Source organism: Bos grunniens, chromosome 13 (assembly GCF_055505025.1).
Source record: "Bos grunniens cultivar Pamir isolate PY7600 chromosome 13, Bosgru_T2T1.0, whole genome shotgun sequence".
In the NCBI taxonomy this organism is placed as follows: Eukaryota; Metazoa; Chordata; class Mammalia; order Artiodactyla; family Bovidae; genus Bos; species Bos grunniens.
In genome coordinates, this window is record NC_141177.1 from 67,462,699 (window position 1) to 67,478,875 (window position 16,177).

The following is a 16,177-nucleotide window of genomic DNA, read 5'->3' on the forward strand; positions in this document are numbered from 1 at the left end:
ACTTACACAGCGTGTGCAACTCAAGGTGGGTAACATACATGAGAAAACGAGCAGCACGCAGCAGGCGTCTTACGTTTCTGAAGCAGAAGGGAGGTGCCTCCTCGGTCCCGTGCTGTTTGTGATAGTCTGCCCAGTCGAAGTCCTGGCCGGAGTAACCTGCATGACAAAACACAGATCCAACCCGTCAACTGCGCCTCGTCTCAGACCAAAGAAGAGCGTTGCAGGGCGTTAGGGTTAAGGTACGAAGGGGGGCAACTTTAGCTCCGCTCAAAAGGTGAGGCCCTTTCTCAAGTGTGACAACACATCGTATCTTACGAGGGTTGAATCAAACACTGTAGAAAGTGTAAAGCTCCAAATACAGGTAAGGTACACCCCATCACCATAATTCAGGGCCTGAAATCAGATGAAGGAGGATATCTGCCCACATCATCACAGGCCGAGAGGGAGATCTGCTTTGGGGAGAGCAGATGAGAGTGTCACACGAAACACACGCGCACGAGACGCTGTGCAAGAACACAGGAACGTGCCTTCATATCAGCTCTGAGCTCCTATGAGCTCACATCGTGACATCTTAGGGAAACCGCGAGATTCTATCAGAAAACACCGCTAGAGAGGAATAATCTTTAAGGAGCAGCAGAAGGTAAGACAAACAGCAAAAGATTAAGTTGAGATTGTACCAAGAAAGCCTCCACAGATCTGGACAGGGGGAGGAATATTCATCAATTCCCTTCGAATTGATGAAAAAGGAAGGAAAATGAAGACCCGAGAAGATGGGCCTCTCTGGGGGAAGTTTTGTGGGCACATCTGAGATGCTGAGGAGTTTGAGAACCAACTATTCATATGTACTAAATTTAATGTGTTTCTTTATTCATTTCATCGAGGGGTGGGGAGAGCTACATAATTATACAATATATATATAGATCCATCATGACCACCAGGACAAGACATGTGAGAAGTTTAAAATGTAAAACAAGAAATGTTGAGTGTATGACTGAACCTAGGGAGGAAAATATCTCTTAATGTGAGTGTCATCTGCGTTTCCTATAAACACAGGAAGACAACTGGAAAAAAAAATACAGAACCAATCAGGATTAACTGAAAGTGTGCAAATGTCCCTATAACCATCATTTTCAGTTCTCTCTTCACTGGTCCAAGTATATAAAAATAAATCCGTAAGGGATTTCTTAAGTATATTCTTAACCCAAGCCCCCCGATTTCTTTGCCCTGTATCATCATAAATTCTGCACCTGCAAATTCACTTCACATGGGGAATTCTGTTACTAAATCCCACAGCTGCAGAGACTACAGAAATTCCCACACTGAAGAAACTCAAGATACTGTTTGCTTCCAACTTACATGCATACAAAATAGTATACTTTTCATTAAGTAAGCTGCAGTTACTCAATTCTTTTAAAGATGAGGGTGAGGGTTAACCAAGAAGGCAGCCATCTCCCTGGTCTGGGGACTGACCCTTGACCCTCCCCTGCCCGCCATCAGTGGCAGAGCCTCTCCCCACCCACCTTGCTCCTGAGATGTCCCTACAATGAGTGACAGTTCCTCAAGCAAGAAGATGAGACGTCTCAGAGTCCTAAGATGCTGGGAACTCTGCAGCTAGTTATGAAGATGCTCCGCACGTTCTTCCACGTGCCCTTCCCCGCCAGAGCTGCCCCTCCAGCCAGAGGGCTCTGGCACTAGAGGTTTCTGGAAGCATCCAAATGAACTTTCTTCTGACTATTCATAAACAAAACGAAATGCGTCTTAAGTAAGGTACTGCCCAGTTTCTTTACCATCAAGGTAATCTTCCACTTCGAGTACTTTCTCTGGGACTGTTTTGGATCAAATCCTTGCATGAATATATAAGAATGAAAGAATTTACTAAAAGACGCCTAAAAGCTGGTGAGAAGTCACTAAAAGCTGGTGAGACATCCCCTCGCTGAACAAAAAGTACTGAACCAGGAAGGAGAACTAGATTAAGACCCAGTTCTAACGGGACTGGAATGAACCAAGGTCAGAGTAAATTAAGTCTTCTGTACCTGACTTTCCCTACCTGCTAACCCAAAAAAGGAAGAAACGATCGTCAAAGTCTCCTCAGGTGGTGGTTTAGTGGTTAAGTCGAGTCCAACTCTTGCAACCCCATGGACTACAGCCCACCAGTAACCCCCACCCACTGGATTTTCCCAAGACTGCTGGAGTGGGTTGCCATTTCTTTCTCCAGGGGATCTTCTGAACCCAGGGACTAAGCCCGCACCTTCTGCACTGCGCGTGGATTCTTTACCGACTGAGCCACCAGAGAAACCCTAAGTCTCCTCTAGCTGTAGCATTACCTGCCTCAGAGCCACTATTACTACTTATGACTGCCACTTAGGATACTCTCCCTTCCCTCTGTGGTGAATTTCCATCTCTTCTCCTAGAGAAAAGTGCAACGGGTGGAAGAGAGGTTACACAGCAAGACATTCCCCAGAAGAGTTCGCAGCCGAACAGCTGGAGACAAGCTGAGCCCTGCCACAGAAGGGCCCTGCTTGTTCAGGGCCAGGGCGGACTGGCTGTGTTAAAATCAAGATCTCCTTTCGTTCCATTTCTCTTCCCTGGACCTCTGCTGCACTCTGGGTTAGTTTGTGAGCAAAGGAAAATCTCATCAAGATCGTGGGGTAAAGGGAGAAGGGAGAAATGAGGGGAAAAAAACTATTATAAATGAATAGCAAACCATTTTCTGAAATAACATCAAATTTAGGTATTCTGTTTGGTTAGCATCTTGTTCAGATAAAACTTTACAACTTAACAGATCACCTCTACTCCTCGTACAGACACTTTTACCTGGGTGTTCGATTACATTCATAACCACCAACTTCTAATGGATTTCAATCCTCTCCATAAACGCTGGACTCAAGGTTTCTTGGACCTGCAATCAGTCCTTCTATACCCAGTTGCCAAGACTGTGGGGAACGATTTTTATTCTACTAATTTCAGGATATATCCAAGTTTTGCTGGGTACCCGAGCAATAAGCCGTTATCCTGCCCCCAGAACTCCTTTCCTTGAACATCTGAACAGCTTCAACTTCTCCTCCTTCTCTTAAGAGACCTTCATTCACTGTCTCACTTGAAATTCTTCTCCTTTGGACTGATAATGAGCTCGCTTTGTAAGGCATTTTTGTGACAGCTCAGAAAATAACTGCTACATTAAAAAACAAACTGCTGTGGCTTGTATAATAGAGACAACAGGGGTCAATTATACTCATTAATCAACAAAGACAGAACAAGAAGTACTAAGGCTTAACCGCAGCCAGGAAAGCATGTTTTAAACCCAGGAGGGAGGAAAATAGCAGAGAGGAAAAGAAAATAAAAGGAAATCAAAACCCCCTGGGCTATTAAATTTTGCAATAAGCTCCCATCAGAGACTGTTGAACCTCCACCACTAGGGTTATTTAAGCTTTAATTAGTGTTTATTCTGTATGAAGTTCCAACTGTTACAGGTCCAGAAGGAAACGGGTCGATGACCCATTTCCTTATGATACAAATTAATTGACATAAAACAGCTCCACTTGCTAACATTTACTACTGGCTGTGCAAGTGGACAATTCTTCTGAAATAGAACTTAGCAGTAAAAACATCCTTGAACGTTGACACAACAATTTCATTTCTGGGAATGTAGCCCATAAAAACAAACCCCCTCAAACTTATAAAATGTGATTCATGAAGATGCAATGGCATTATTAGTGATAATTCTGAGGATAAAAAAAATACTTTTATATCCGAAAATAGAAAATGATATGAAACTTAGCTGAGTCCGTGGAAATTCATGCAGGCATGAAAACTGAATCTAGTTTATTTTTTTTTAAAAATTCATGAAAAAATGATTATTGTGAGTTTAGATGAAAAGACTGCTGTAACCATATACAGAATTATCAAACTGACATTAAAATACGCAAAGAAAAGGACTAGAGGAAATGTAAAAAAAACTTACTAGGAAATATCAAAATCATTATCTGAGTGGTAGGACTTCTGGATACTTTTTCTTTTACCTCTTTGCGTTTTCTAAATTTTCACTCATGTTCATGAATTATTTCAATAATAAAAACATGTTGAAGGCACAGCATCTTTGCTATCAAAGCACCAACCAATTCAGTAATACAATGTGTCAGCCTTCCACTTCTCCTTTACTAACAGAATCTGGACTGTATCCAATTACAAGAGAAAGTTACCTCTCTCACCACCGCAGGAAGTGAACCGTGACAACCCTGAGGCAATCATGGCGTCTTCTGTCCCTTGCCAGTGACTTGGGATGGGGGGGAGGGGGGGAGGGCAAGGCTTTAAAAAAAGATTTCTCTCTCTCAAAAAAAATTTTTAAAGGGACCACAGGGGTAAAAGCTCCTATTCTGTGTTCTTTTTTAAAAAAGAGCAATCCCTGCCTTTGAAATCCACCACCTCCCTCCATATTTTTAGTTGACATTCATTTTCACAACCTTTCAAGCTGCCAATCTTGAAAATTTACACATTCATTTCCAATTGAATTCATCTGTTTTTACATTCATGGAATAGCGCAGAAAAAGAAAAAAGAAAAACAAAGAAAGATGGGGGAGGGAAACAAGTAAGTCCAGTTAGTATAAACACCAGCCTTATCCAAAGTCCTTATCTTTTAGAATAAATGTTGAGAAGTATTTAATGCATGGAAGGTCACAGTGTGACATGCACACTCCTAAGTCGGGAGTCAGGCTCAAAGTGTTATTCTGATTCATAAACAATGTTAGGAGATATAGATATGTCCCCAGGATGGAGTCTGATATCGTATAAACATCAACTGTCAAAGGCGAAACTAGCTTAAGAATCTTAAAGAACAAAGTAAATTCAGGGATAAGTGAGCAAGAGGGATGCTTAGCTTGCAACAATCAGGAATGTTTTCAGATGTTAAAAATCCACCCAAAGAGTGGGGAGACCTGATGGCAACCGGGATGAGCACGGTCATGATGGTATCTAGTCAGATCTTGAGAATATGGACTGGATTCACGACAGATCACATGGGGGTGTGAAATAGAAGAGTCAAGGTCGACTGGGTCTCCAAAAATATCTACACTGCTCTATTTCATTGTTTAAAAAGCTGAATCAAATATGGAAAAATGGTAGCCCTCTTTTCAATCAAAGTGGGAGGTCCATGAATGTGTTTATTATTGTCTGCCCCCACTGAAATGTCTGAAATAGGAGACGACAGTCAATGTCTGAGGAAAAGAGAATACCAATTGGGGTTCATCACCGTGTATCTTAATAATCATTGAAAAATACCTCTATTTCTTAAACTGTGTTCTGTGTCTACTAAGATGGCCAAATAGGAGAGACGAAATGCAAAGATAATTGATTTACTTTAGCTTTTGCTTGCACATTTTACAGCAGAAATATACAGGCTTCACATGCTCTGCAAAGATCCCCTGGGGGGTGTGATTCTGTGCCTAACCTTGGATGTTATGCACCAAGGAGGTTAATGAAATGATTTAAACACAGCAAGTCACGGTTGATAACCTATATGCATTTTTGCCTTCTTGATTTATTTATTTGTTTGATCCCCTTTCAAAGTGGCTATGACACTGAATCTCTTTGTTGGGCTGCAACGAATGCAGTAAAATTGCCAAGATTCTGTCCTTTGCTTACCAAGAAAGCACCTGCTCAAATGGAGCCAACACTAAAAAATTTCGATCCATTCTAGCTTAGACTATTTATATCTGGAATCTGGCGACAGATTTTTTTAAATAGGAATGGAGTCAAAATAATGTGAGTAGGGACGTATGTTGTCTGCACATCTCCTGTGTCACCAGGTGTCTTGTTTCATCAGCTGTTTCACACTGGGGAATGAGTGCATTACTCTGTTTTGGGATTAGACCTGTTGTAATTCAATGCAGTGTTTATGGTTCTACCAGAAATCTAAACAATGTAATGCTTTCATGGAAAACATACCTACAAGAAAACATATGAACTCGTTTTCAATGTGTATTATAAATCTTGGGTTTCCATGGTAAAGAATCAGCGGTAAAGAATCCGCCTGCCAATGCAGGAGATGGGAGTTCGATCCCTGGGTCAGGAAGATCCCCTGGAGAAGGAAATGGCAACCCACTCCACTATTCTTGCCGGGGAAATCCCATGGACAGAGGAGCCTGGCGGGCTGCTACAGCCCACGGGGTTGCAAAAGAGCAACTAAACACGACAACAAAAATAACAAATCCTACACACTCTCAGAATTCAAGTTAAAAACGACAAACTTTCATACATTATTAAAGCAAATAAGGGTGCTGGAAAGCATCCGACAGCATGATTGCCAGATCAGGTGCTGATGTATAAGGCACGTAGCAAGTTATCTCAAGCAACCATAAAATCACCACTACCGAGACCACCAGCATCTCTCAATTTTAATTCACTTTAATTAAAAAAATAAAAATACTTTACTACATATATGACACATGTAAATACATAGTCAATATGGTGTCCCCAAGCGGTGTTAAGTGTTAGTCACTCAGTCGTGTCCAACTCTTTGCAACCCCATGGACTGTAGCCTTCCAGGCTCCTCTGTCCATGGAAGCCCCAAGTGGTAAGGGAGTTCAATAATTAAAGCTGTATCTTTGTTATAACTGCAAACATTTGGAACTTTATTCCCTAGAGCTTAAATTCTCCAAATGCTTTGACACAAAAGACCATTCCAGTCAGGGGAAAGTCATGGTCCACTGACATGGCTCAGCCCTGCATAAGGCCACCAAAATGCCCTCAAATTACTGAGGAGGGCGGATTTTACAAAGTATCAGGGAGAGAAAACAGCAATAAAGGGTGGTTATACAGAAAACACAGTCAACTTGGGATCTTAAGATGGGGTTTTATGTCAATTCAGCCCCAAGACTTAAAAAAAACTTAAAAAACCATTTAACACAACTAAACTTCAATTTCCCCACATATATAATGATTGGAGGTGATGAGATAATCTCTAATACCACTTTCAGTTATAAAAACCCTTTTATAATAATATGTGATCATTTTGAATAAATAAAACATTCATGTAGAGCAAATAGAAAATAAAAAAATAAAAAGACTTAAAAACTATTCTGTTAAAAGTCTGGTTCCTAGCTGCCCTGGTCGCCACCTCCATACCCTATGCTCCCAAATACAAGTCATCATTTTCATTAATTTCTTACGTAATCTTCCAGACTCTCTTTACAAGAATATGTGCAAACATAAATACACATCCTGGGACTTCCCTGGTGATCCAGTGGTTAAGAATCCACCTTCTAATGCAGGCAAATGTGGGCTCAACTATGATCTCGCATGCCACAGAGCAACTAGACCCATGCTACACGACCAGAGGAAAACCTGCTCACTGCAACCAAGACCCAATGCAGCAATACATAAAGAAACATTAAAATATATACCCTTACTAGCCTCTTTTCTAGCAAAAAAGGCATGGTACTGTAACCCATTGATCAGCCCACTCACAGCACACCCTGTAGAGCATCTCATGTCAATACGAAGAGATCTGCCTCATTCTTTTCAACAGCTGTACAGTTTTCACTATATAAACATCCAAAATCGAGTTAACCAACCCCACACAGAGAGTCACTTGGATTTTCCCAAGTCTTTTGCTATTACACATCATGCTGCAAAAATAACCAAACTTTTATGCATATTATCAGTACATTATAAGTTTAGGAGACATTCCCAGAAGTGGAAATGCTAAGTCAACAGCTAAATGCATCTGTAATTTTGGTAAAACTTCCCAAACTGTCTTGCATACAGTTGGCACCTACCTGCATTCCTGCCAGCAAGTCTGAGAGAACCCGTCCCTCCATACTCCATCAAAACAGACCCACTTCTTCCTTTCTCTTTTGGATATCCACCTCATCTGAGAAATCGTGCCATCTCAGTATGACTTTACTGGGCATTTCTCTTCTTATGATGAGTTCACGTAAAAGGCATGATTCTATGATCATTAAGTATCTACTCGTATTTATAAACCTATGTAAGTTTTTGCTTTTCTTCTCACTGGATTATATGTAACAGCTCTACCATCTCAAGACAACAGTCCTACAGCCAAAAGACAACGCGTAAAGATTACCTCAGATATGCAGATGACATCACCCTTATGGCAGAAAGTGAAGAGGAACTAAAAAGCCTCTCGATGAAAGTGAAAGAGGAAAGTGAAAAAGTTGGCTTAAAGCTCAACATTCAGAAAACTAAGATCATGGCATCTGGTCCCATCACTTCATGGCAAATAGATGGGGAAACAGTGGAAACAGTGTCAGACTTTATTTTTCTGGGTTCTAAAATCACTACAGATGGTGATTGCAGCCATGAAATTAAAAGACACTTACTCCTTGGAAGAAAAGTTATGACCAACCTAGATAGCATATTCAAAAGCAGAGATATTACTTTGCCAACAAAAGTCCGTCTAGTCAAGGCTATGGTTTTTCCAGTGGTCATGTATGGATGTGAGAGTTGGACTGTGAAGAAAGCTGAGTGCCAAGGAATCGATGCTTTTGAACTGTGGTGTTGGAGAAGACTCTTGAGAGTCCCTTGGATAGCAAGGAAATCCAACCAGTCCATCCTAAAGGAAATCAGTCCTGGGTATTCATTGGAAGGACTGATGCTAAAGCTGAAACTCCAATACTTTGGCCACCTCATGTGAAGAGTTGACTCATTGGAAAAGACCCTGATGCTGGGAAGGATTGGAGGCAGGAGGAGAAGGGAACGACAGAGGATGAGATGGCTGGATGGCATCACCGACTCGATGGGTATGAGTTTGGGTGAACTCCGGGAGTTGATGATGACAGGGAGGCCTGGTGTGCTGCGATTCATGGGGTTGCAAAGAGTCGGACATGACTGACCAACTCAACAGAACTGAACTGAAAGATTACTGATGGATCACTTCTTGCTTTAAGGGTTTAAAAAATGATTATCACTGAGATTTTCTTATTGGAAGATACTAATCACCATTACTCAGTATTTTACAAATGATACATAATACCAACATTCCTCCTAGAAAAGATATGCTTCAATTTCAACAGTGGAAGGAACAGTCTGGAAGACTACATGAAGACAATTTCATTTTACCAAATATCACAAATACTTAGGTGACAGAGAAGTGATAATTATGGCTGAAGGGTAGGTATAAAAAGCTTAAGATATAAAAAATATTTAATATTATAAAAATTTGTACCATCATTTCACTGCACATTTAAGAGTTCAACCATATTAATATAAAACAATTTTCTTAATATCATAAAATGAAATTATCAAAATAGGCACATCCATTTTACTAGTCAAGCTCCAAGCTATGTGAATAATCTCTTTTCGGAAACATATTTAAAAATTCTCAAGACCCTGGTAAATGTTAAACCTCTACCATCCATCAAACATCCAAAATGCAGATATAAATGTTTTTCCTATTTTTTTTAAACTATGTGAGGAAATACCCAACTCATTTTTTTTTTAATTCTTAAATAGATCCTATTTTTCTGGGAACAAACTCGAAATTTGTCAAGTCGAACCAAGCAACATTTTAGATATCTGTGACATTTTTCTTCAATGACAAGAGACTCATCTGCACACACACACTTTGATTAGAAGTTGGGAAGAAACAAAGATGGCCAGAGGGCTTTTCAACTCTACAACTGGCCAGCTGCTGACATTTCACAGAAGGAAAAGACTTCTCTTGCCTGAACCAGCAGATAGTTCATAACACAGAACTTGGGCTTCCCAGGTATGACTAGTGGTAAAGAACCCGCCTGCCAATGCAGAAGACATAAGAGATGCAGGTTCGATCCCTGAGTCAGGAAGATCCCCTGGAGGAAGACATGGCAACCCACTCCAGTATCCTTGCCTAGAAAATCCCCATGGAGAGAGGAACCTGGTGGGCTGCAGTGCATAGGGTAGCAAAGTCAGACACGACTGAAGCAACTTAGCATGCACGCAAACAGCATAGAACTTGTACTGTCACATAAAGAATTATAAGAACACTGGTTTGTATCACGTCTTTGATTCTATACAGCAGAGGTTCCCAACCTTTTTGGCACCAGGGGCTGGTTTCATGGAAGACAATTTTTCCATGAACAGGGGTAGGGGAATGGTTTCTGGATGACTCAAGTGAATTACATTTATTGTGCACTTTATTTCTATTATTATTACATCAGCTCCACCTCAGATCATCAGGCATCAGATCCCCGCGGTCAGGGATCCCTGCTATAGAGTATCTGTGGGGTACCAGGGGTGCCCCCACTTACCAGTCTTGAAAACTGAGGCACACTGATTTGTAGAGTCATCCACAGGCTCCCAAATGGACACAAAAACAGAGGCCACGTGATCCTAATCTTCACCACCCATAACTGAGCAAAGAGTCAGGAGCCCGACCGCCTGTCCTGTTACTAAGCGTGGGTCCTGGGCAGGTTACATAAACTCCCTGGAACTAAGTCTCCTTGTAGGGAAATCCTCATTTTGAGGACTCAGTGAATTTGGCACTGGAAACAGGGGAAGCAGTGTTTTGGAGAAACATTATAATCAGGCTGAATTCCATTACTGCAGAAGTTTAATGAGAAGAAGCAAGGGCCGAGATGGAAACAATTCAAAAGCATCTCTTCCGTGGGGCTGACACTGGAGGATGAGTTAGGATAAAAGCCCAGCAAAGTATAGTCATTCCACAGTAAGTGCGGTGCAACACAACTGATGTCCATATAACCCAATCTCCGGAGATCTGAAGAGATGAGCACAAAAGTCCTGTTTTATTTGAGATTATCTGTCAAAATCTCCGCGGAACTTTAGCTCTTTATTCTTGTTTTTTTCTCTTCCTTCATTCCCTTTCTTTTCCTATCCATCTTCTCACCTTTCATCTCTCTGCATCTTCCCTGGATAAACTGAGAACTACAAGGACAGGAAATCACATCTGTAAAGTACAGCACGGTACTCACTGATACTATGGTTTATGGATCTCAATTTAAGAGGACTGGAACGCAACCTGGTTCCCAACTTAATTACTGTCATGTCTTATGGAAACAAAGTGCTGAAAATCTGAGAGCAACTGGGCTCTGGGGGAAAGTCAACTTATTGGAAATACCGTTTTAAAGAAATGTTTCATTAGCAGGTTGCTGCCTTTTTAAAGCCACAGCTCAGACACGTTCAAGTTTTTAATCCCAATCACTTGGCAATTCTGTACCCTCTCAACACACAGCAGAAACACAGCTGCCAATCATACAATAACAGAAGGGTAGCAATGTTTCACAGAGGAGCCCAGGGCCACATACCTCCCCAGGGGATGGAGCTGTGTGTGTGTGTACACATGTGGGTGCTAAGTCACTTCAGCCGTGTCCAACTCTGTGTGACCCCATCAATTGTAGCCCGCCAGGCTCCTCTGTCCATGGGATTCTCCAAGAAAGAGTACTCTGGAGTGGGTTGCCACGTACTCCTCCAGGGCATCTTCCCGACCCGGGTATCAAACCTGCATCTTCTATGTCCTGCGTTGGGAGGTGGGTTCTTTACCGCTAGCACTGCCTGGGAAGCCCCAGGAGCTGTAACAGACCCTACGTCAAGCTAACCAAGAAGCACACTGTATCCCACTGCATCTGAAACATTTATGGCATAAACAACTCCACATCAACAAAGGCATCACGTTGGTGACAATACGAGTCCTCCTGAACCACCCAAACGCTGTCAATTTTCACAAAACACAAACCTTTGGGAGGGGTGAGATTGACTCCGTTTTTAAGGCACCACTGTACTGGTAAAATCCCCAAAGAGTCCGCATGGCACAACATCGAGAGTTTACTAGGCTCTGGTCTGAGGTCATCAATAGTCACTTGAAAAAAATGATTGTTAAAAACCTGAAAGAAAAGACAACAGCACCCAGGGTTAATTCCTTGAGATGAACAAATAATGCTCTGAAGGAAGACTGGCACAGCTTTCAAATGAAGTAAATGTATTTCACCCCAATGGTCGCAGCAATAACTGCCGTTTCAGTATATATTCTTAAAGTGGTCCCATCATGAAAAAGTTTAAGTTGATCATTTCAGTCATATTAATGGAACTAAAACGCATGTTGGCTAGAATCTAAATGTGCTGGATTCTTCCACCATTTATAAAATGATATAAATAGTAGATAAGCTCAGTCCCTCAGTCATGTCTGACTTGTGACATCATCGACTGCAGCCCGCCAGGCTCCTCTGTCCATGGAATTTCCTGGGCAAGAACACTGGAGTGGGTTGACATTTCTTCCTCCAATAAATAGTATGTGTGTGTGTGTGTGTATGTATGTATGTATACATGTGTGTGTGTATTTAAAGTAGAAACACATACTTTAGATGTTACGATAGGTGAGTTCACTGAGACTTCTTTGATGGGGAAGGGAAGTTATAATCTTAAAAGACTATCAGTTCGTTAATAAAAATGTCTTTACATGAAATGGTACTTTCATTTTAAATCTGCGAATTGTAGATGTATGACTTTTCCTTTAATCAGTGAAAGCAGATGAGAGAAAGGAAGCGAAGTGTTCTCTGCCCCCTCACTCCAGAAATAGGACTTTGCTTATCACCATTTTCAAGTATTTTCAAAACAGATCACATGGGCTATAATCAGTGTAGCAAGAGGAGCCCAATTATTAGTACAAAGACTATATATGCAAACTTATCAGCAGTTCTTTTCATGAGCACACACAAATGGTAGGCTCAGTGTCATGTGGCTATTAAGAGAAGGTGGCACATATTCAGTGGCTGAGTTCACTGCTATAAACTCAGTTTCTCGTCGGCATCTCCTCCAAGTCACTGTAGGACACAAGTGTCTGCATTCTGTACTATCAGAGGACAAGTGATGTTCACCCAACCGTTACAAGAGGAGGCACCTGATCAAACTCGCTCCATGATGTAAGTGACCAAGACGGGAGCTTAAGACAGGGCTGGGCTGCAGAGGAAGCCCTCTTTCCTGGGTTTACTTGGCATCGAGCCTATTCCCTCGGGTTGGCTTGGAATAGAAAGACTTACGATGCGATCCACTCCAGAGGTGGAGGTCAGGAGCAGGGGATGGATGCTCACCTTGGTCACGGATGCAGGGCAAATGTGACTCATGTTCACGGTCTCTAGCTTCATCCCAACTGTGAAGAAATGGCTTCTCAAATCTGCATGGTCCTGCAAGGAAAAGACTGAAACTGTTAAAAAGACCTTGTATTGTAAATTAACTCAGTAACTGTCCGGATGCTTCCTTTGAATGTTTTAGTGGGCGACCTACAACAGACTGAAATAATTAACCCTCTCCAGCCTCTAATTATGGAAAGATACCATGTGTTTAGGGCTTCCCTGGTGGCTCAGACGGTAAAGAATCCGCCTGCAATGTGTGAGACCTGCGTTTGATCCCTGAGTTGGGAAGATCCCCTGGAAAAGGGAGTGGCAACCCACTCCAGTATTCTTGCCTGGAGAACTCCAGGGACAGAGGAGCCTGGAGGGCTACAGTCCATGCGGTTGCAAAGAGTCGGACGCGACTGAGAGACTTTTGCTTCACTTCATTGTGTATTTAATTATTTTCTTCAGGCTTAATTGTTTTTCCAAGAGAAAAACAAGCCTTGGTGGCCATGCTGAAATTTGTACTACACAATTAAAAAAAAAAAACAAAACACCACATGGCTTTGATTTTCCTATCATGGACAGACGTGCAGCACAGTAGTGGAAGCAACCCGTCATCTAAAACACAGCGGGGGCAGCCTCGGAAAAGGTGGCCTCTTGCTACTGGAGTTACTTCGCAGGCTTTGGGGAGGATCAGGTGGGGGGATACAGCTTGTCTTCTCTGCATTCAGGGTATCAGTGATGGGTACTGATACTGGTCCTTGGACATGTGGAGACAACACATCCCGAAACAGCCCAGCACCCAATCAGAACCTGCCTCCTGCTCTATAAAGATGAGCTACATCCCCCATTTAATAGGTGCCTGGCAGTTTTATAGACAATTCACCAAAGCCTTGTGTGTGTGAGCAGAGGCTTCCTGTCTTCTCAAGAAAACACATTTTCAGTAACCGCTTCAGCTACCCAGCAACAGATGAGGCTGGTGGGACTCTGGCCACCAGGATTTATCTTGCCAAGATGGAGGTCACCTCGTAACTCACGGTCTTTATAAACAGCAGTGGATAAATAAATGTCTTTGCAGCGTGTCCCTGAGGAAATAAGAGCTGCAAGTAAATCCTGCTGTTTCTAAATACATCAATTGGGTGTGAGAAGTACAAACGCAGCCGGGGATCTATGACTTCCTTTGATCTGCCAATGTAAAGTGGATTTTTAAAAATCTTTATTGAAGTATAGTTGATTTACAATGCTGTGTTAGTCTCAGGTGTACAGCAAAGTGATTCAGTTACACATACAAATATATGTGAATTCTTTTTCAGATTCTTTTCCATTACAGATTATTACAAGAAATTGAATATTGTTCCTGGTGCTATATAGTAGGTCCTTGTTATCTATCTAGTTTATATACAGTAGTGTGTATATTTTAATCCTAAATGTCTAATTTGTCCCAGACTCTCCATGTGACCTTGACCAGTGACCTGAAGTCTTCAGCCAATTTCACATCCATCCCTGTCTCAGCTCCAAGCCCCACCAGAAGGTTGCTCAATCACAACTCCCAATGCTGGGGTGGAAACCCTTTAATGCACAAGAACCCTACACTAATAACTGTCCCTTACCTGCTCCAATAGTTTGGCCACTTGATATGAAGACCTGACTCTTTGGAAAAGACCCTGATGCTGGGAAAGACTGAGGACAGGAGGAGAAGGGGATAGCAGAGGATGAGATAGTTAGATAGCATTACGGACTCAGTGGACATGAGTTTAAGCAAACTCTGGGACAGACTGAGAACAGGGAAGGCTGGCATGCTCAGTCCATGAGATTGCAAAGAGTCGGACATGACTTGGCATCGGAACAACCCCAATGACCTGCTGTCCTATTTTACTCATAGGTGTCTAGAGGGCCCTGCTGCCCCTTAGAAATAAAGCATTAAGTCTTGGACAGAAATGTGGTCCACAGACAACCTTCTCTCTCCAAGGCTGTGGACTCTATAATAAATCCTTATTGTTAATGACTTCAGGGCCTCCTGAATTAAACTGTGCATCTAGGTTAAAAGGGGATCACTCTGTGTACATACCACCCTCTCATCTTTCTAGAGTCCCTGCACGCCTCTGTGAACCTCTGAACATCTTCCCCTCTGTTCATACTTAAGAAATATCACCACAGCAAAACCATATGTAGTCACATGTGGGATGAAAATAAAATATTAATGACATGAACATTTTTAAACCATTAAAATACCGTTAGCAACACTTTGTCTTGATGACAATAAAATATTTTAAAATAAAGTTTAGTGAACAAAGGTTGAGAAACAAGTTTTCCTTTGTGAATCACAACTGAGGTTTCCTACACTTCAATTTTTTCTACTAGGATTCAGTTGCAAGCACACAAATTTCTTACTCGTGCAAACCTATCTGGTTTTGTTCCAACCTATGTGAAAACTCTTGAGCTTTCTTCTTTAAAATACTGCAAAAAAAAAAAAAAAAAAGAAAGAAACTGAATATTTTGAGGGATTATTTGCAACCATAAGCAGGTCATTTATATTCTGGTCTCGAATATCCATGTCTATCAGTCACAGCAAACACCCGCTTCCAACAATACAAGAGAGAAGTCTACACATGGACATCACCAGATGGTCAGTATCAAAATCAGGTTGATTATATTCTTTGCAGCCAAAGATGGAGAAGCTCTACAAAGTCAGCAAAAACAAGACAAGGAGCTGACTGTGGCTCAGATCATGAGTTCCTTACTGCCAAATTCAGACTTAAATTGAAGAAAATAAAGAAAACCACTAGATTTTTCATGACCTAAATAAAATTTATTACAATTATGCAGTGGAAGTGAGAAATAGATTCAAGGGATTAGATCTGATAGAGTGCGTGAAGAACTATGGACGGATGCTCGGGACACTGTACAGGAGAAAGGGATCGAAACCATCCCCAAGAAAAAAAAATTTGAAAAAGCAAAAAATGGCTGTCTCAGGAGGCCTTACAAATAGCTGTGAAAACAAGAGAAGCAAAAAGCACAGAGGAAAAGGAAAGATCAACCCATTTGAATGGAGTTCCAAGAATAGCAAGGAGAGATAAGAAAGCCTTCCTTATAATCAGTGCAGAGAAACAGAAGAA

General features: G+C 41.6%; 1 protein-coding gene across 7 annotated transcripts in view; it reads right to left on the bottom strand.

Moving 5' to 3' along the window:
- The window catches only part of SFMBT2 (Scm like with four mbt domains 2), a 178,145-nt gene that overhangs the window by 54,639 nt on the left and 107,329 nt on the right, over positions 1 to 16,177 (bottom strand). For all 7 annotated transcript variants that reach the window (XM_086334810.1, XM_086334812.1, XM_086334807.1 and 4 more), the window contains 3 exons: positions 13,038 to 13,130; positions 11,687 to 11,834; positions 74 to 156 (listed from right to left, as the gene is read on the bottom strand). In XM_086334810.1, the coding sequence (XP_086190936.1) occupies positions 74 to 156; positions 11,687 to 11,834; positions 13,038 to 13,130 (324 nt within the window). The remainder of the gene's footprint in view (positions 1 to 73; positions 157 to 11,686; positions 11,835 to 13,037; positions 13,131 to 16,177) is intronic.